The sequence below is a fragment of the Lates calcarifer genome, linkage group LG21 (genome assembly GCF_001640805.2).
Source record: "Lates calcarifer isolate ASB-BC8 linkage group LG21, TLL_Latcal_v3, whole genome shotgun sequence".
NCBI lineage: Eukaryota > Metazoa > Chordata > Actinopteri > Centropomidae > Lates > Lates calcarifer.
Genome location: NC_066853.1, coordinates 28,449,495 through 28,471,521, shown reverse-complemented (window position 1 = coordinate 28,471,521; position 22,027 = coordinate 28,449,495). Strand labels below are relative to the sequence as shown.

General features: G+C 41.5%; 2 protein-coding genes across 2 annotated transcripts in view; one reads left to right on the top strand and one right to left on the bottom strand.

Annotated features, from left to right (window-relative positions):
* The window catches only part of nlk2 (nemo-like kinase, type 2), a 39,019-nt gene extending 32,905 nt beyond the window's left edge, over positions 1-6,114 (top strand). Inside the window, exon 11 of the mRNA XM_018700623.2 lies at positions 140-6,114. Coding sequence (XP_018556139.1) covers positions 140-194 — 55 coding nt within the window. The 3' untranslated portion in view covers positions 195-6,114. The remainder of the gene's footprint in view (positions 1-139) is intronic.
* A 4,370-nt stretch (positions 6,115-10,484) lies between these two features.
* Positions 10,485-21,194, bottom strand: LOC108899978 (Na(+)/H(+) exchange regulatory cofactor NHE-RF3). The gene is made up of 11 exons (XM_018700751.2): positions 20,958-21,194; positions 18,859-18,886; positions 17,986-18,047; positions 17,690-17,901; positions 15,761-15,832; positions 13,705-13,837; positions 12,270-12,406; positions 11,972-12,179; positions 11,596-11,792; positions 11,414-11,521; positions 10,485-10,945 (listed from the first exon to the last, which is right to left on the bottom strand). Exons 2-11 carry the CDS (start codon positions 18,870-18,872, stop codon positions 10,913-10,915), a joined length of 1,176 nt encoding a protein of 391 aa, XP_018556267.1. The 5' UTR covers positions 18,873-18,886; positions 20,958-21,194; the 3' UTR covers positions 10,485-10,912.
* Positions 21,195-22,027: the final 833 nt, after the last annotated feature.

The window sequence follows — 22,027 nt, the reverse complement described above, 5'->3', positions numbered from 1 at the left end:
CCTCTTCAGTTCATAAAACAGCAGCATGAAATGTCTTAGTGTGTTACTCACACAGCTTCAGGTTTCCCTCGTATTTATGTGGAGAATGATGAGTGTTTAGCTAAATGTCTGATATAAAGTTGACCCACCTGTTGAACAGCTCCACAGTGGCTCAGCCCTCTGAGATGCCTCCATCTCCACTCGTGTGGGAATAGCTGCTGCTGTGTCTTGTCACCTTTCCTGAGGAGCTGCTAAACTGGGAACAAGAGTGCATCTCAGCATCCTCTATCATCTGCGTAGCATTTCACTGGAGAGCAGGACTCACAGGTCTGCTGTGTGTGAAGAGAAATCCACTGGTAACTGCTTCATGCGCTGTATTAGTGGGTTTTGTATGCAAATGAATGCGACAACAGCTTTGTAGACCAAATCAGAATGTTACAAACAAACTGATCTGCTCACTTCCAGTTAGGTTAGATTTAATTATAATGAAGTACATATGTTTTGTTATATATATTAATACAAAAATATCTATTTTTAAATGTCTCTAATCACAGACAGATTCATTTCCCACACAGTTAGGTTAGTCTGCTTTATGACGCCCAGCTTCACCTTTGCACCGGTGAATTCAGTACAACTCTGACTCAGACAATCGATTGTAGTTGTGTTTTCTAACTGAAAACTCCCCAGATTTGACTGAAACTGAGTTATTATAGACCTGTCCCCTGCACATTCGGCCATGGTTTTACTTATCTAACAGTTTGTTTGCCAAAGATGAGGAGCCTCATGTATAAGTGATGCATCAACAAAAAGATTGTGATTAACCTGTCAGGTCACACTGGACAGGTTCAGTCTGTCAGGTGTTTCTACCTGCTTCAGGTAGGTGGACCACTAGTGGCCAAATTCAGATAGACTCCGCTTTAAACAGAAGCAGCAGTGAATGAATGATGAACAGTGTGTTAGTGCCTTGCACAACGTGCATGATTACTGTACATTATGTAAGCACGTCGACACGCAAGAGACACAGACCCACTTTAGACCTTACCTGTCATTTCTTTGTACACAGCATGGCTCTATATGCAGGGCAAAATATAACAAAGGTGAATCTAACAAATAGAATAATAGAATTATAGTAAATTTCAGCCTTGGACATTTGAACTGTTCATGGTTATAAAGAGAATACAGAAAAATGTTTGGTTAGTTAAAAGAAGGACACAGGTACAGGAATAATCCATGTGTAGATATATGTGACATATATGTACTGTATACTGTACATGTATTAGAGCAGGTAAATGTATGCATGTATCTGCTAAGTTGCGCATGATATCAGTGATGAATGTATGCGAGCGTTTATACATGAGGCCCCAAAATGTTTGCAATGAAGATGTAAACCTGCCTGGGTCAGTGGTCGTGGAAAGGCTCAGGTTGCACCCCCACCTTCCCACCTGAAAATGAACTATGAAGCGGTCCCAGTGGAATCTGCTTGGTGGTCTTTTTAGATGAGTAGTGATTAGGTGTTGAGATCATTTAGTCCTAAAGATGAAGGTTTAAAAGCTCACCTGTTAGCTGTGAAGTTTGGTGTGAACAGGAAGTGAGCTGAGGGAGGGATCAGACCAAAAGTTCTCCACCCTGCTCCCAATCTAGACAACAGCCCACCTGCTAACATCCTGCTCTAACTGAACACTGTTTGTTTTAATGAAAGAATGTGTGCTGTCTACTTGTGTGCCTGCTAATGTCACTGCTGGGTCAGTGAGGTCACTCTCACACACACTCAGCCAAACTGAGCAAATGTTTCCCCAGGGAGCCTAAAGAGAAGGATTCATGAAAACAACCTGCACCCCATGGCATTAGCCTGACCTGGATGGAGGACAGTGGAAGGTGTACAGCCTTTCTTCTCTTTTTCACAATCTGGCTCTTTTTTTTGTAGTGTCGGCTGTCCTTCCTGTTTATTAGAACAGAATGAAAATGCACACAGCACCAGTTCTGTTTGTGCTTTGAGTCTGGTTGTAGATCACGCCTCAGCCATGTTATCTCCAACACTTCACCTCCACCTTTGTTTAAACCTGGCTGCTGTGGCTGATAAGTCTGGACCAATGTCTTTTTTATCTAAGCAAACAGATAACACAACATTTTCCACTTACAGCCCAGACCGCAGTCACAAGAATGAAAAATAATAAGAGTAAATAAAGTGGAGCAGGAATGAGTCCTAAAACCAGGTAGTAAGTTAGCATTTTAGCATTTCCTGTTCCCTCATCCCAAAGTCAATGTGTTTTTGGTTAAATGTCTGTGGTTTCAACACAAGCTCAAGACATTTTCAGTTTTTATTCTCCGACATAAAAACCATCAGTAAATCCCCCACTCCTGATGTTTGAAGCTTTTACGTGTCTTAAAAAAGGCGGTTGTTAACGAGTGTCTAAATGAGACTACAGAGGTTGTCGGGGACGTTAACATGAAAACCCATCTACTCACCAGTCCACCTTTACAGCCTCGTTGTGTTTCTACTCACGCTCTTTCAAACTATCACTAACTTATCACGAACTGTTTTGGCCTTAATATCAGCAATTTCTTTCCCCCTTAAACTTGTCTTGTTTTCAGACTATACGATTACGTTTCCATTCATTACAACAGATATTCTTTTTGAATAGAGCAAGTTTTAAGTGATTGTTTGTAGCCTTATAGAGTGGTGCAGGAATGAGTCCTAAAACCCAGAAGTAAGTTAGCATTTTAGCACTTCCTGTTCCCTTGTCTCAAAGTCAGTGGTTAAATGTTGGTTAAATGTTTGAAACAAGGTCTGTGGTTTTACCACAAGCCTAAGAAATTTTCACGCTTTACAAGTTGGAAGCTTAGTAGTGGAGACGTTGACGTCATGTGACCGTGGTGTAGTTGGTTTATAGCCTAACATTAGCTTTTTACTTCTGAAGATTTTATTTAGGCTTCAAAAAACATAAAAGTGGTGTACATTTGTGCTAAACAAAACATTTAAGTATCATAAACTTTTGTTGATCACAGAATTTTCTGCAATAATCCAAGAACTAATGAAAAAAAATCCCATTGGCTTTTTGTGGAGGGAACCAGGGTGATGCTAACTTCAGGGCTGGATTACTAAAATACATCATCCCTGCACCACTCTATAAATATGTTGAAAGCTCCAAATACAGAAAAAATAAGAGATGATGAGGAAATGACAGAAGGTGGTCTTCTTGGCTGTTGTGATAGTCTTCCCTCCAGACCTTTCCAAACACAGCTCTGCCCATGTCTCACACATTTTAAGCAGGGTTTTATCATTTTGAAGGAATCCAGCTGATCCTAAGAGTAGCTGGGGTCACATGTGGGCTGTTTGAATCCACTCAGTCTGACTCTGGACCAGTGAAATCCATATAGCGTTTTTAGTAGATGAGCTGGTTTAAGGAGGGCAGATTGTTGTCACTTGGTAACAGCTCGGTGAGGATGTGATGGTTCCACATGTTCTCGGAGCTGATGAGATGATGGCCAACACCATGAGGATGAGATAACCAGATAAACCAGCAATATCATTCTCTGAGGGTGTTGATTCTTTCTTCTGTCTACTTGAATATATCACCAACTACTACACAACTCTTCATGGATCTCAGCTCACCGTAGAACCCAAACACGTAGCATATGAATGATGTATAACTGATGGCATGGTCTCACCTCAGTGGGTTTTTTAAAATCTGGTAATCCAGTGCTAAAGTGTCCCCGTGTTCCTCCTCATACATGTATAATGTCTCCAGAAAAAAGAGCTTTGAAGTAAATTATTTAATATATTTTTAGAATTGTTTTCTATTCCTGTTATTGTGTCGTATAGCATGCGTCCTCCTCACACCTCAAAGTATGAGTATGTATATATGTTAAATAGAGAAGCAGATCTACACACCAACCTAATAAACAATACCACTGTATAGAAATTGTATTAGCCTGCACATTTCTAAGGCTGTGAAGTTAATTTTATTTTTAAAACTTGCATACAAATGTATATATTTTCTTGATTTTTACCCTGCAGCTAGGATGTGTAGAGGACAATGATTCACAGAGTACACAGTCACGTTAACTGTATCTTGTGTGTACAGCAGAGTTGTAGATATATCTAAGGAGAAGCCTTTCTTTTGTTATTGATGTTAATGATTTCATCACAGCAACACTGTGTGAATATGTATATAAAGGATTCACCATGTTGGTCTCTACCTCTTGGGCTCAATAACTTGGCTTTGTTTACCTCCACACTTTTCTGATTTAATGTGGGGATGAATTGAAAACACTTGAATGTCAATTCAAGCTTTTATACTGAAGTAATAAAAAATATACTGCCCCCACCACCCTGATCCCCGGCCCTAACTGCTGACCTTTCCTACACTGATCAAGTGCGAAACACTCAGCTGACATTTTGAATCATTAGTATAGGGCTTTGTAATAAGCCCTACCAATAGCCAAGGGTTTCCTGACTGTTAGTCACTCTTTGATAGAATACGGCCTAATGAGGAGGGAGAGTCTCTGCTGCCACCACAGCTGCTCTGTTCACAGCTCAGTGTCAACGACTCCACGTCATACACACATCATCTATTAAAAATTACACTAATGAATGGACTAGTGTTTTATCAGGACACTGTACTGTCTGTGGCTGGACTTCAGAGTCCTTAGAACAAAAACTCTTTTCAGCCCTGTGATCACCTGTTTTGGTTTACCAATGAAAAAGAGAGGTAAAGGTTCAGAAGAGGTTTGTTAGTGAGTCTTGATCCTTCCCAACCGAGAACCAGATCTGAATGGAACCCAGCCCTGCCACTATATCCATTATAGCTGTGGTGTCTTCTGCATGTTGGAGAAACATTTCCTTCAAGGAAGACAAAGGCAGCATCAACACAGTTTCCAACTGAAGAGAGGTTGGAGAGGTCAGAGAGGTCAAAATGCTACAGCCTTAGGAAACCAAACAGAACATGGAGGAAAGGAAGTGAAGAAATGCTTTTCTAAATGCACAACAACTTTCAGACAAAAACAAATTGAGAAACAAAAGATAACGGACTGCAGGATGAACAGGAGTTACTTCACTGGGAGTCTGACAGAGTCCATGTTCACACTGGTGCAGAAAAACAGCTTCTGGACACAGTAACAGTGTTATTGTGCATTACTGTGTATATGGTGTGTTGTGATGGTCCTGAGCTGAGCACTGATGAGATGAATTTTTACCTCAGCTGCAGCTCTCCATTTTCACAAACCACACGATTCAAATAAAGAATGCAACAATGCAACATACTCGCCTGCAAATTTCCAGGAGCTGAAGCTCCACCACAACCGGCTCAGGACATAATTTTTAAGATGTAGAATTTTCTTCTCTAAATGTGATGTATATGCTGTCAGAGCGTTAATGCAGTGCTTTCCTGAGGTTCAGTGCATTGAGCTCTCTCAACCTCAGGTGTGACAGTACCTGGATGTAACCTGGGTGAACAGCTTCTCTGTTGGTTTGACCTGATCAGACTCAGTTTGATTTCTGTCACATGGTCATAGTCTTCAGTGAGATAATCCACTCTGATGAAAAATAAATGTGTTATTCATCCCTGTGCATTACCTCTCATCCATTCAACAAGCTCTCTCACAGGAAAAAGACGGAAATCATTGAAATGTGTCTGTTGGAAACTGAATGGGACTTTTCTCAGGAATGAACACAGCTGGTAGTGGTGCAGGTCGTCGCTCTCCCTCCCCATTGCCTTTATCAACTCTTTGTGTAGATATAGTTGTTTCCTATATGTTTTATTTTATGTTGGAATGAAGTACTTGAATCAAATGATGCTTATTTTGGAAAATTGTAGAGTAACAACTGACAAATTTTGTGTGAGACTAACCACAACTCAACAACTACTGGACTATTTGGATTCCTATGATTTGCTGTCCTAAACCATGTTTGTATATTTGATGTTTTAATCAGATGCATTGTAATTTGAATAAACGTTGCAGTATATACAGTACATAAATGTATCTATTAAACTCTGCGTTCAAAAGCTGTAAATCAAAGTTAATAACTAGGTATCCAGTTGACGGATGTCATTTTGGAAAGTGTGAGGTTGACCCAAAAGGTTCCATCTGGAAAATAGTGATGAAAACATTAAATGTGACATTTAAAGAATGCCAGATCTTGTTGTCCATACTTCTCTGTCATCATGCAGAAACTGAAGATGAGCTCACACAATACATGACCACACCTCAGGAAAACTTTGATTCAGAAGTTTGCTAACAGCTAAAGCTTTTTGTTATTCTAATTTCAGTGTAATTTGTTAATTACTTGAGTCATTTAATGTGTATAAATGCAGAGAACACAAGTATTATACAGACATCTGTCTACACTTAAAAAGCAACTTGCAGGTTGGAGACCACAGTGAATCAATGTGTAGGGAAATGATGTAGAAACTAAAGTTTCAAAAATATATATATACACTACAGTGACTTCTAGAGCTGTTTTTGAGAGAGAATTTTCCTTTCACATCTAAAAACGACAAACTGGAAGTGATGTGACACAGGGGAGTCCAGCCTAGTTAGAGCAAGTTTAACATTAACATTAACATTAATAAATATGGATCCAAACGTGAGTTTTGAAACTAAAGAGGTTAAAAATATGTATTTGTAAGCATGTGATGGACCACAGCTGTATAATTCTGAGCCTGCTCAGTGTTCAGGAGAACAGGAAAAGACCAGAGTCAGGAGAAGTTAAAGCTGCGAGCAGTGTTGAACGGGCCTTCGCACCCTGCGTCCGTCGGGGGACTTGCAACCGTGGGGTTAACGCAGGTCGTAGGGCATACGCTGGCATAACAATGCACCGCGGCACGATGCATCGCCATTCAGAAAATACGACAGTACACATCGTGACACTGTGTGACATCAAGTACACTCTTGGCTAATAAATGTAATAAATGTCTCTGACCTAATGTGAAAGAGATCTTTCTCAACCTACAAGCCATACGACATAGTTCTGAAATTGCATGACCGTCGGACACAGAACAAATGAGTTGAATATCTCTTACCGTGTCCAGCAGTTGCATTTTTGTATTATTCATGATGGCAGCACTGTGCACACACAGACCTTTAGAGGGGATTAATCCACTTCAGGGCTCCAGACTAACTTTTCTTCTTGTGGCACTGATGGTCCTTACTGAAAAGTTTAGGAGCACCAGCCCAAAAGATAAGAGCACGTTTACATTGAAATTCAATGCAACATACTCATATTTTTTCTGTTAATTATATTACTGATATTTATATAGCGCCAATTCACAACAGAAGTTATCTCGAGGCACTGTAGTGATAAATAAACAATTTACAGAAATAAAAACGTGTTATTGTAATTTTAAATTTAAACTATTATTAAAATCTACACCAATGATTTAAGTTGCCCTTTAATGTGGGAGAAAATAATCCACCTTTTTGAGAGTGATTGCACTGTCCGCCATAAAGAATCATGATCACAAAAAAAATCATTGGTTAAACAAGGCGTATAATGAACTGATTTGAACAGTGATTTGCTCATCTGCCTAAAGTCAGGGCAAAGCCACTAACCAGCTGTAGGAATGTGGACAACGCTGAGAATATTACTTTCTAACTGCTTGCTGAACAGGTGGTTTGACAAAGAAAAGGTAAAGGCCATCAGCTTTTACTTTTCAATGCACTTGGAGAGTTATGACCATCGTCGTCGTCAGCTTGAGTTGCTTCAATTTAGCTGGGTCACCCCGATGCTGGTTGATGTAGACTTGTGCACATTTGCTGTCACAGGACACTCTGTAACATGAAAATATCAACCGACCCTGTGTGTAATTTCTTAACTGATCCAAACCAAACTGTAAAGACAGCATCAATCCATGCTCAACTTTGGTCAAGCGGGAACATATGGGAGAAGATGAGGAGAGAGAGATGGAAAGAAACAGAAAGGGTGATGGAGGAAGAGATGATGAAGAGCAGTTACTGCCCACTGTGTTCTGAATACACAAACAAAAACGCAAACAGACCGGGTCACTTTCAAATAACATAGGCCTAATTACCACAGAAATATATGTTCTTTTGAAAAAACACAAGCCTGTGGGTTCAATTTAACAACACCACACAACAAAAAAAAAAAAAATCAAGATTACATGAATTCAAAATAACCTGCAATTCCTTCAAATTAATTTGAAGCCAGTTTAAATTTCTGAGTCAGCTTTGACAACTGCAAATATGAGTTTCTGAAGAGGGGCCTGCTCAGGTTGGGTGTGCTGAATAATATGCATTTTCATATCAGAAAAAAACACTGCATTAAACATTATCTTAGTTCACTGACCTGAGGTCAACAGGTCAAGCTGCAACAGCTCCGTCTACTGGATCAAGCAGCACACTAGTTAAAAAAGGTGAAGTAGGAGCCTTAGACTGCAAGATTGAAATTAACCACGCCTTCACATGCACGTTTCAATGAAAACCCACAGTTTTTGCAGTAAATGATCATGAAGGCCTTAAGGCTGTCCTGACAACATTTGAAGTGAATCCGCTCATGCTGCTTGTAGCTGCACATCACACTATAAAATATGTCATTTCCTGTTCTCAGCAGGTGGCGCTACAACAGTTGTATGAATATTGACATATGGATGTGTGCAGTTAGGGACCATTAACAATACTGTAAAGTTTGATGCAGTTTGGACAAAGTATGGCTGAATTACAGCAAGTTTAATGCAACTTCCTGTTTCATGGCGAGTCATCGAACTTTGAGGGGCCAGAATGGGCATGCCCCTTCAACGAAAACTCAAAAGCTTCGCAATTTAACATCTTCTATGTCTTAATAACTTATTTCCAAATTTTGAAGTCAGAAGTATAAAGTGTAGTTGTAAAAATACACATTTACACATACACATTTTCCCAGCTCCAAAAAAAAAGACTTCCTGTTAGGTATAGAATATGGCTCCAAGAGACTTTTTTGTGCACCTTGGGATGTTACATAGGTGTGCAAATTTTCAAATTTTTAGGTGCAACAGGCTTCAGGGGCTGGTCTGTAGATGGTGCTGCTGAGCCATTTTGCCACACCCGTGCTCAAGACACTTATTTATGTAATTTTTTGACCTGCCGGAGGTGCCTGCAAATTTTCATGAGTTTTGGGGCATGTTTAGGCCCTCAAAAGGCCAACTAAAGAGGCGGAAAAAGAAGAAAAAATAATAATAAACTGAATGAAAACAATAGGGTCCTTGCAACTTCATTGCACGGTCCCGTTGGGTCCCTGCAACTCATTGCTCGGGCCCTAATAAATAATAATAATAATAATAAACCGAACGAAAACAATAGGGTCCTTGTTGCATAGTTGCATAGCCTGAACTTCGTTGCTCAGGCCCTAATTAAAGCTGTGAGCAGCATTGAACAGGCCTTCGCACCCTGCACCCGTCAGGGGACTGGCAACCGCAGGGTTAACGTAGGTTGTAGGGCATATGGTGGTGTAACAATGCACAATGCATCGCCATTCAAAAAATATGGCAGTACGCATTGTGAAGCAAAAAAATGTAAGAAACATGCATTTAGGTGGGCTTAAAGAATACATCTAAGTAAATGATAAACAGAGAGAGAGACGCACCCTAACTTTTCACTGTGTGATGTCACTTATAATATAACCAACCCGTGAGATGGCTCTCCGTTGCATGGCCCCGTTGGGTCCCTGCAACTTGTTGCTCGGGCCCTAATAAACCAAACAAAAACTATAGGTTGTAGGGCATATGGTGGTGTAACAATGCACAATGCATCGCCATTCAAAAAATATGGCAGTACGCATTGTGAAGCAAAAAAATGTAAGAAACATGCATTTAGGTGGGCTTAAAGAATACATCTAAGTAAATGATAAACAGAGAGAGAGACGCACCCTAACTTTTCACTGTGTGATGTCACTTATAATATAACCAACCCGTGAGATGGCTCTCCGTTGCATGGCCCCATTTGGTCCCTGCAATTTGTTGCTTGGGCACCAGTAAACCGACATGGCCCTGTTGGGTCCCTGCAACTTCGTTGCTTGGGCCATAATAATGGCCACAGGAGAGACACTGAGCTGTGGTGCGAGGAAAACAAGTGGAGGACTAGGCGAGTCTTGGTGAGTGAAGCTAACAATGGCTAATGCTGTGTCCACATCACAACATTCTAAAGTTTACTAGCACATATTGGCATATAACAAAAGCTAGTATTGGTTGCCTGCTACTGGCAGGAGTATTGAAACTCTGCTGTACTAGAAGCTGCTGCTAACAGTGACCTGGTGAAACATCTGAGTGGACTGAAGGAACTACTCCAGTGATCAGTCTCACACAGTTCTGGGTTCTATACTCCATAACCCTCCTCTGAAAACGAGGGCTGCACACAACTGTCCTTTTAGTGACAGATGCAGCAGTGAAGTCTCCTCACCTGCACAAAATGCACCTAAGCACAAAAGCTGTTTCTTTTCCTGTCAGGACAACAGTGTACTCCATGTCCTGGTCATTTTCAGACAACCTTAAGTATAAATTTCTTAAAAACAACTATGGGATTCAAACATTTTTAATAATTTAGCAAAAACTTGTCTATCACTTATATAATATACATAAGAACACTGATTGACACTAGTAAATGATAGAAAATATGAATGAATACATCCAGAAACAGTGTACAACTTATCAAATTACACAGGTCATCATCAAATAGTTTTTAAAACTGCATCTGTTTCTATGTGTCAGGCTTCTTTATATTGTGCTAAGTATTTCAAATGCACAGCTTTTATCATAGACTATATTACAAGGACTCACACAAAAATGAATGGTTGTTTATAACTGACAGTAGAACAAAACATCTATCCAGTGCCAAAACACACCTGGTCCCAGAGGACAGATACACAGTGGTGATTTTAATGACCCATCAGTTTTCCTTTAGCCAGAGCTCCTCATCATCCTCTGTCTACTGGTGGTTTTGGTCATCACAAGAAAGCATCACTTGTTCTCTCTGACAGCTGAAAAACATAAAAACAAATCATCACCATAAAACCATCACTCTCCTCCATACAGGTCTTCTCATCTGTTGTTACTTTTACATGTATTTGCTCTGTGTAAATACACTTCCACATGTATGTTCATACTTTAACATTATGTTCTCATAGCACTCATACAAACTGAGCTCACAAACATACATATGTACATTTTTTATAATTATTAATCAGTGTATCTGATAAATTGAAAATACATGTAAATAAGAAAGGAAAGGGTGTGTGTGTGTGTGTGTGTGTGTGTGTGTGTGTGTGTGTGTGTGTGTGTGTGAGGAGAACATATATATCTGAGAGGCCCAGAGTGCTGCTGCTTCTGTGGTTTTTGTACTGTTACATGTAAAGCAGAAGCAATACTCTCCATCTGCCCCAGGATTATAAATGTATAGACCAGGGGGTGGGGGTGGGCTGAGGCTGTAATGAACAGTAGGATCATACCTGTGTGGTCAAAGGTCCTGAGCGATTCTGGACACAGTCTGGGTGGAAAGCAGAGCCTGCATCCTGCAGTGGACATGCTTCATGGAACAACAGGGGAGAGATGCCTAACTGCAGGAGGATGGGAGAGAGCAGTCAGAAACACTGTCTGTATGAGTCCATCACACTGATCTACCGGTACTGACCTCTCTGTAAAAGTCTCTCCCTGGTATGGATATAGAGGTGAGGATGACTTTATCACCACTCTGTTTAATCTTTTGGACGATGTCCTCATGCTCCATGGACTCGACAGGTTGCCCATTGACAGCCAGCAGCAGGTCTCCATCCTCCATCCCTGCCTCCTCAGCTGGACTTCTCACATCCACCTCCCTCAGCACATGAGCTGGGTCACCATAGGTTTGGAGAGGAAGGAGCACAAGTTAAAATGGTCTGAATATTCATGGCTACAGTTGGCTGATCTCTCAGTATTAAAGGTTCTGTATGAAGAAATCTGAAAACCCTTGTTATTACTGACACCTGTGACCATTCAGTGAGCTGCAGTCATCTTTCCATCAGTCTCACCTATCCGTTGAGTGCCTGCCAGCTTCTCCTGTCTCAGCAGGAAACCGTATCCGTCAGGTCCTTTAGCTAGGTGGATGGTCTTGGGTGTGTGGGGGAGGCTGCAGCACTCTGCCACCACAGGCAGGATGGGCATCCTCCTCCTGACGTAGCTTGTCTCGCTGTCACTGTCAGTGACCAGCACAGTCACTGAGTCACTGCTCTTCTTCACCTGAGAACCAAACACACTGCAGGAGTCACACAGGTGTTCAGGTTGACAGAGGACACAGGTAAGATGTCACTGAGGAGACTGGACTCATACAGTTCTGCTGATTGAAGAGAGTGTGAGCGTCGACACTGGGACTCCGTTGATCCAGATCACTCTATCTCCAGTGTAGACACCAGCTCTCTCTGCTGGACCATCAGTCACTGTGCTCACCATGTACTGGCCCTTCTGACCTGTGGATACCATCATCATCATGAGTACGGTGTGGTATTACACTACCACTACGAATGGTAGTGAATTCAAAACAACCTGCAATTCCTTCAAACTAATTTGAAGCCAGTTTAAATTTCTGAGCCAGCTTTGACAACTGCAAATATGAGTTTCTGAAGAGGGCCCTGCTCAGGTTGGGTGTGCTGAATAATATGCATTTTCATATCAGAAAAAACACTGCATTAAACATTATCTTAGTTCATTGACCTGAGGTCAACAGGTCAAGCTGCAACAGCTCCATCTGCTGAATAAAGCAGCAAACTACTTAAAAATGGTGAAGTAGGAGCCTTAGACTGCAAGATTGAAATTAACCACGCCTTCACACGCACATGCTTCAACGAAAACTCACAATTTTTGCAGTAAGTCATCATGAAGGCCTTAAGGCCTGATTATGACTATGATTTTTTCATCTTCGGGTCAAAACAAAATACTTGGGTCCCTGCAATTTGTTGCTTCTGCCCTAATAATAATAAACCGAATGAAAACAATAGGATCCTTAGGCACAACAAATAATGGTTAGAGACTCAAAAAATAAACAAGGAGGCTAGGGGCACAATAAATAAAGAGGCTAGAGACATGACAAATAGACAAAGATGCTAGAGACACAACAAATATACCAAAAGACATGAGGCATGACAAATAACTCAAAAAGGCCACTGGAGATGAGCAGAATCAGTTGCAAAATAGTTTATTGAAAAGTTTCAAGCAGTAACCTAAATAAAAAAAAAACAAAACATGACTATGCCAATTTTAAATTAGTAATGTCTTAATATTCTTAAGACACATATCTAGACCTCTTTTTTGCTGGGTCACCTCATACTAAGCTGTCTGTGGTACACCCCATAGCCCTATCACAGGACCACAGCACAGATAAAGATACAATATAACTGTTTGGGACACAATGCTCAAGACCAATCAGTGAAATAAATTGACAGCAGAGTCATATCAGAGCAGTTTCACATGTGCTCTGTTAGTGTTTTTCAGTGTATGTTGGTTTCTTAATAAAAAAACAAAATAATAAAAAATAATAAAAAATATAACAACCTATATATTTAATTTAGATGATATAATATGAGGTGATTTTTAAAACACTCCAGTGTCTCAGGGTGAACTAAGAGACATCAGTGACAGGAAGTGTATCATTAATAGTCAGTGGATCATCATAGCTGGTCTGCTAGTTTGTTTTCTTGTGAAATACTTGAGGAGAAGCTGTTAATGAGTAGTTAGCACTGTGTCAAACAGTGAGAGTGCGAGTGTGTACCTTCCACTGAGATAATGGTCATCCCCAGGCCATGCTCCAGGTCTCTGCTGATGTGACACAGTCTGGGTCTGGACCAGTGTTCCCCTTTAGAGTCTCTGGCCAGCATCTCCAGGTCCACACCCATAGACACTGCCTGAAGAAAAGAGACTGATTCAGATTAGCAGCATTACATGGTGTAGAAGCAAAAATACATTTCTTTATGTTTTAGTTTAATAAATAGCTGTGGTCTGTGTTTTGTTTGATAGTTCATGTAAATTGAGATGAATAAGTAATTTCATAGTATAAATAACTGAATAAATTATAGATGTTTTGTGAAAACAGTGATGTAGGTTATTGTTGCTTAGAAAGATAAGGTTGTTTGTTGTTCAGTTGAGGCTAAAGACTTTTTTAAGCTACATGATTTTCTTACTGTAGTACAGTTTTATTAAGAGAACTTGGATTTTAAATACTCTATGCTGTGTTCTTTTTTACATCAGGGGGAGTTTTCTGTTAATGTACACCAGATAAGCCAAGGCAGTTGTTGACTCTCGATGTCCCAGAGCTCACATTACTCATATTTAAGTATTTCGTGAAACAGCTGTCTCCTCTTCTGACTGAACAGAGCTCCTCCAGTGAAGTGAAGCTGTCAATCAAAGCTCTGTCAGATACAGGTGCAGCTGATGAGAAGACAATGTGTCCCACTCTGCTCAGTAAAAACAACATGTCACTGGTGTTGTACAGGCACATATCTCTCTCTTTTAATGCTTACTGACATATAACAGGAGACAGGTAAAACCAGTAGCTTCTACTATAATCCATCCATCCATTTTCTTCCGCTTATCTGGGATTGGGTAGTAGTGGTAGTGCCCAGGCAACCATCTGGTGGCTTTGCCTGTAACCATGGGGCCTGGTCGGGCTCAGCCCAAAAACATTACATGGTGCCACCGCCATGTGGGCCCACCACCTGAGGGGGATGGACATTGAGGTCAAGTACCTTGTAAGTCAGGTGGCAGGCAAGGGCGGGGATCCAGGTATACTGAGGGCAGGATTACAGTCCGTGTCAGAATGTGTGTGTGTGTGTGTGGGGGGGGGGGGGGGGGGGGGGGGGGGGGCCTAGACACCTTGTTGATGAGCCAGTTACAGACAGGATGAAAGTGTTGTGGTGTAAGGTTTTGATGGACCGCAACCTCCTGCCAGAAGGGAGTGACTTAAAACGCTTGTGACCAGGGTGGGAGGGATCAGCCATGATTTTTCCTGTCTGCCTCAGGGTCCTGGAGGTGTACAGGTCCTGGGGAGATGGCAGGTTACAGCCGATCATCAGCAGACCAGATGACACACTGCAGTCTGCCTTTGTCCTTGGCAGTGGCAGCAGTGTACCAAATAGTGATGGAGGAGGTGAGGATGGACTCAATTATGGAGGTGTAGAAGTGCACCATCATTGTGTTTACCAGGTTGAACGGCCAGTGCATATACTTCCAGCTATGATCAGGGAGCTGATGTTTAGCTCCCATTTGAGGTCCTGGGTAATGATTGTCCCCAGGAAGCTAAAGGACTCCACAGCTCTGACTGGGGAGTCGCACAGGATGATGGGGGAGGGTGAAGCTGTGTTCTTCCTGAAGTCTACAACCATCTCCACTGTCTTCACAGCATTGAGCTCCAGGTTGTTCTCACTGCACCACATAACCAGCTGATCAATCTCCCTCCTGTAGGCAGACTCATCCCCACCAGAGATGAGCCCAATGAGGGTGGTGTCGTCAGCAAACTTCAGGAGTTTGACAGATTGGTGATTGGAGGTGCAGCTGTTGGTGAATATATGTCAGTGTATATGTCAGTGTATACTGTGGAACAGTAGAGATATCCCAGCAGCAGTGACTCAGAATATGACAAACCATCAGTCACTGTTGTTGTTGTTGTTGACATTATTCATGGTTTCTGTTCACTGATGTATCCTGACACACCTAAACACACCGAAGCCATCACTGTGGTCCTGCTGCTGTGTCTGCAGTGTCTGCAGCTTGTTGTCCTCACCACAGAATCAAAGATTGTGATGACAGAGACTGTTCATCCTCATTCGTACCTGTTCATACTGTGCTCTCCTCAGCACCAGCAGAAAAAGGTGTAAACCACAGGACTGGATCTTCCTCACCACCTGGCAGTAAAACACAAGTTACTCAATGAATACAACCTGTTTCAACACTAATGCTGGTGAGACCCTGTCCTTTAACCTTCAGGTCCATCTCAAAATTGAGACCAACCTCTCCCAGGTCACGGGGGGTAATCTCAGGTTAAGATAAGGAGAGGGACTCCAAACTGTGAAAGTCACCCAGCTGTCTCTGACCACACCAACACTAGCTGCTTTGACCTTCTGACCTCCAATAAAATGCTTACATGTGTTAAGTGTCTCATTCACAATAAAAGGGACCCCCTCCCCATTGCAACCTCTGATACAAGGCATTAGACACCCCAAAATACTCAAGATGTCACAAAAGATACAAAATAGAAATTAGCTTACTGGATCTAATCAATACAATCAAGGAAAAACATTTACCTCATAATTTCTGATTGTAGTGGTTTAGAGTAAGTTATTAATTAAAAGAGTTTAGAATCAAACACACAGGAGGTGAGGCAGAACTACAAAGGAAAAAGTGTCAACCAGTGCTGTCCAAATAATAGAAACAAATATAACCAAAAGAGGACTCTGAAAATTAGAGTTAACCCTAGAGTTTTTGAAATACAAGCAAAAGTGAAAATAAACCTTCCTACTGCAGCAAACCCATGCCTTCTGTTTCTAACAGAAATTTCTAGAGTGTGTGGGAATGTGGATGCCTGGCCCAGTCGGCCACCTCCAAGATGACAGCCCCACCAAGGGTTAAAATACTTGCGCCTTCCCAACCAACTATTAGAACTGATGAAGCCTTTTGGATGAAGGGTGAAACGTCTTCAGGAAAACATACAGGGCTTGACTTTTCTTGTTATTTACTGAAGTCTTGTTTCCACTTTAAAATTCATTTTTACTTTTCCTCTGTAAAACTGAAATGTAACAGAGATAAGGACATAAATCAGTACACAAACATTAACATATGCATACCGACAGCACTGTACTGTATAAAAATATATATACAGCAACAACATGTATCCAGCACAGTCCGTATTGTCTCTGTGTGTTCAACTGCAGCAGCTGGCAGAGAGTGAAACGCGGACAGAGCACACACTCTGATGATGTTTCAAAGAACCAACTAAGCACAGAGCACTTACTGTTTACATGAACTGACAGAACACAGAACACTCATTTAATTACTAACTTATTTAATTCATCAAGTTAACTTTAAAGACAGCACAGCCACCCTAGGCATTTACCCATGCCACCCATTCCCCCTGATGAAAACTAAAACCTGAGGTCCCTCCACCAACAGAGGAGGTTTGAGTAACAAAACTGATGTTTAGAGAAGAGAAGAATGTTTCACAGTTAATAATCTGTAAAGAAAATATTAATGATTTATAATTTCCTGTTAAGAGAATAAATCTTGAGGTGACATGAATGCAGCATTAGTGGAATAGCTCAGGTTAAAGAGGATGAACATATGAGAAAAGTAAATGAAGACTAATAACAGTCTATAACATATTCCACACTCACCACAGCAGACTTCAGTTACCTGTTGCCCTGTAAGCTGACACAGTGTCTGAGTGTGAATCAGCTGACCTTCTTCACACTGAATACTACACCAGTCAAACATGGGTGGAGCTGATAACATGCTCACTTCCTGCCACAGATTCAAACCCAAACCGAGACTCAGCCTTGATATGTGGTATTAACCTAATGACCTACACATGCACCCCAGATTTTTATGTTCATTCTGGAGAGGTGAGGACATTTTTGACAGACGCCCAGCAAAAGGTCAGGGGGTTACCACTGTCAGTACAAATGATCCTGGGATCACCATGAATATGCATAACAGATTTCATAGACACAGGTCCAGTAGACATCTCACAGTGTCTAGACACTGACCCTGTAGAAGTCCATGTTGCCCACATATTCCTCGTTGACCTCCAGCACTTGGTCTCCATCTCTGAGACCACTGTGCTCTGCAGGACTCCAAGGTTCCACATCTCTGATCTCAAAGCCCCGGCAGTCCTGGTCCATCCGCAGGAAGAAGCCATAGCTCTGTCCCTCCAGACGTTTCAGCTGGCACAGTCTGGGAACCACAGTCTGATCCGGCTCTACACACAGGGTCAGGGAAAGATCGTCAACACCAGGAGCTGATTTCAAGTTGTGTATGTGAAGGTGTGTGTGTTAAATCTCACCAGGATCATCGGTGATGACCAGTGCTGGATTATCAATCCCCTCCTTTGGATTGAAGGTAAAGCTAAAGAGAGGAGAAATGAGAGGAGCGTCAGTGACAGAGCAGCTCTGTAGAAACTAGAACATCTGACTTAGGACCATACCAGTGCTCATCACTGCTCACCATTTCACAGTACTACTTCTAGTCATCCAGTGGTTTACATTAATCTGACTGTATCATCTTCCAGACCCTGAAACAGTGTTTCAGAGGTTTCATGCTGATGATTCATTACAGAGTGACTCCCACTGATACTGAAGTACCAGGAAGACCTGTGTCAGCACTCTGCACCACTGAGTTTATTAGTGATTAACTACAGTCCCTCCCTAACCTGAACCATTCCATAGCTGCATGTGCACATACTGTAGACAGACACTAAACATTCAAAAAACATAACGTGGAATGGTTTGACACCATCTTTCCTGTCTGGTAGAGTTAGGCAAGATAAGCATCTCTTTGAGCAGAAGCTAACATATCAGTGGTGAAGGCTGCTCAAAGAATCCAAACTTATCTGCACAGATAGACAGAGTCCTGCACATGTGAGCGTACAGTCCAGCTTTTATCTGCTTCAGTGTAATTAAAGTTTAACACAACACTCTGTCAGCAGTTCTCACAGGGACTTTGTCCATGGTTAATAGTTACACTGAAACCTGTGGACAGTGTAGACAGAAATGTTAGTATGTTAATTAGTCTTAAAAGAATCCACCTCCACTAACACAGTGATGAGTTTTCCACACTGACACTGATAGGAAATGGTCTAAAACACAGGTCTAGTACTTTAAAAAGCAGCAGATTGTGTTTATTAGTCGTCAGACAGTGAATCTATATGTGAACTTACTGTGGAAATTCCATGGCATCCCAGCAGCCTGAGGGAGATACAAAGACACAATGAGATACTCAGACAGCTGCAGCCTCACTCTACCATCAGGACCAGGGCTCACACACACTCAGGTGAGCTCCCAGTCTTTATTCAAAATGAATGATTTATCACCAACAGAAGCATCAGCACCTCCTCCCACTGGAGTCACAGTGGGTGCTGCTTCTTTACAGTGAACTCAGAGTGGAAGTTACTGTATAGGGAGGAAAACTCGTTGCCTTGATACATTTACAGACACACTACAGTGGCACAGACTGAGGCAGCAGATAAAACTCTTAGCTCAGCTGGAAACTGAAGGTCTCACAGTGCTGCTCTATTTCACCAACAGGACAAAACAACTTCACACAACAATGAGACCTTCAATCAAAGGACTGTTCTGACATGGTCCTCATCCAATCAGACATGACATGGTCATCATCCAACCAGACTACATCTGCTCCCTTCTCCTCCTGACTCTATCCTGCTGTCAAACACCACCACTGTCTATGTCCACTCTCTCTGCTTCATTTCATTCATTTAAAGTGTTTCAGCCAGTTCAACAGCGTTCATTTGTGCTGCTCTTACCTGCTCATACATGAAGTGCTGTGTATAAGTGTTGATCTCAGAGAAGTCATCAGTCTGATTTTTTTTTTTTTTTTTTTTTTTTTTGCTCAATATCACAATCACAAATTTACGTCAAGGATCTATACAGTCTGTACTGAACACTACTCCCTCTGTCCTTACACCCTTGAAGAAGACTGTGGTTGCCACCAAACTCATTAGTTTGTGGAGCAGAGTGAGGATTTCCCTGCATGGCCTTCCTCTTTAAAAATGTGGATCATTAGTGCACCAGTCAAATAAAAAGAAGAGCACCACATCATATGGTGATGGAGCAGGATGATACCTACAGTAACATTCATCTGTTACATCATGACTCATATTGTACAGCGGGCCAATCACACAGCTTCACACTGATCCTGAATTTCCATGAGTCCATGTAGAAACATTCTTGATGTGCCGTATATATATTTATCTTTTTTTTTTTTTTTTTTTTTTTTTTTTTTTTACCAGAACTATCTGTGTGGTTATCAACATTATCAGACACCAAGTGGGTATGTCTATTGATTATCAGAAAGAAAATAATTATATGTAACATCCAGAAAACTGAATTGCATTTTCCCTTTGTCTGTTGTTTGTCTATTATTTTATAGTGTTACAGGGTTAGACAATGTCTGAAAAAATAAATGTAAATTTCTTTCTGAATGCAGTGGAGGAGAGGTACACAGTAGGATGAAACATAAATACTCAAATATGATGTTAAAGGGAATGTCTGTGGAAAAAAAGGCACAGTCATTTCCTTAAACAACTGCTCACTGTAGTTCTTAACACACAAACAGGAGAACATAGAGCATTTGTTGGGGACTATTTTCAGTGGTGGATTGTGGCAGCAGGATGGTGTGTGTGGGACTGAGTCTAAATAAACTACAGTGTGTGTTAATGGTGATGAAGGAACATGACCACACAGATAAAACAAAGTCCAAGCAGAGGATTGGTTCTGGTTTCAAAACTAGGACCCCGATCCTGTGCTGACCCCTGCACCTCAGCCTTCAGGAGTTTCCCTCCAGGCTCCAGAGCCAACAGCTCTCATGTGAATATAAGTCTATATAAGAATCTTGTAAATGAAGTAATGACAGAGCCAAGTAAATGTGATAACTGAGCTGAGGGCTGTTTGTTCTGTGGAGAGCTGACAGAGCTGAGCCATCAGGTCTCTGCTCAGACCTGGAAAAGCCTCAGTGTTTAACCAGGAAGAAAACAAGAGGACTGCACTTGTTTTAAATTCATGGAAGCCGTGAAGGTTGGCATTTGTACCACCACAGACCAAACAGTTCAGTTCCTACAGCCACCAAAAGAACAGGCAGGAGCACAGAGCTTACCTTCAAACGCAGCACTAAGCTAACGGTGACATCCCACCACAACCAAGAGGACCTCTCCACAGTGACTCATATCAACACTGAGCAGCCCAGTTTGCATTTGAATAGTCAAATCATGCAGTTTGTGAAGCAGGAACTGACAGAACCTACCTGTAGACGAGCCCACGGAGTCCTGAGTGTGTGTCCCTGAGCACAAGGTTCACAGCACACACAGACAATAAAAGAGCCAGTCAGCAGGTGAGACACTTGCTCTTTTCTCCACAGCCATCTGGTTAAATATTTACTCCCTGTAGGAGAGAGGCTGTGAGTTGAGAGAGCAACACACTGTGATGGAACACCACACCGCTGGAGCCTCTACAATCTATCAAAAGTCTGATCAGTCTGACTGCATTAGGTGGCACCCGGGCCTCTTCCTCTTTTCATTACAAAATCATATTTAACAACAATATTACTCACAGCAGCATGTGGGGCTGGGCTGAGCTTCAGTGACAGCCAATCAGATCCTCCCATCTACTTTAAACCTTTAAAGTCAAGTCAGTTTTACTTATATGGCACCACTTCACAAAAGGAGTTATCTCAGGACACTTTTTATACAGAGCAGGTCCAGACTGTACTCTCTACACAGAACATAATACATCACCTCACTATTTCATATCACTCCATCAGTCTTAACTGTACAAATATAAATGTACAATATTATATGGTTCCTGATCCAAATTAAGTAACAAAATAGAATACATTATAGCACTGTTGTCCATTCATAAAATTATACCATTTCCACAAACAGTGTCCAATCCAGTGCCTCCTCTGCTAAAGGAGATAAGATAGGAAGCACTGAAGCTCCTTTCTTTAACATTTAGAAGACTTGGCCAGCTCAGATCATGGCTGAGACTCAGATACTTCCAGGTCATTTCACTCTGTTTGGAACCTTCATAAGCAAAAACGTCTATTTGACTACAGCCTAAGCCTATAGCAGCATATGTAGGGGATGGTTCAGGTCTGATCCAGCTCTATAAGCTTTATGACAGAGAAAAGTTTAAAGCTGACAGTTTAAAGTGCAGAGGTACAGCACAGTTGAGGCTGACTCTGGGGGACATCATGAGGTAAGAATACACAGCATTCTATCTGTGTTTAAAAACAGATGATGTATACACACCACTGCCAGAGGAGACTGTCTCTAATGATGCTGTCTATGTTAAAGGACCTAACTGAAAAGGCTG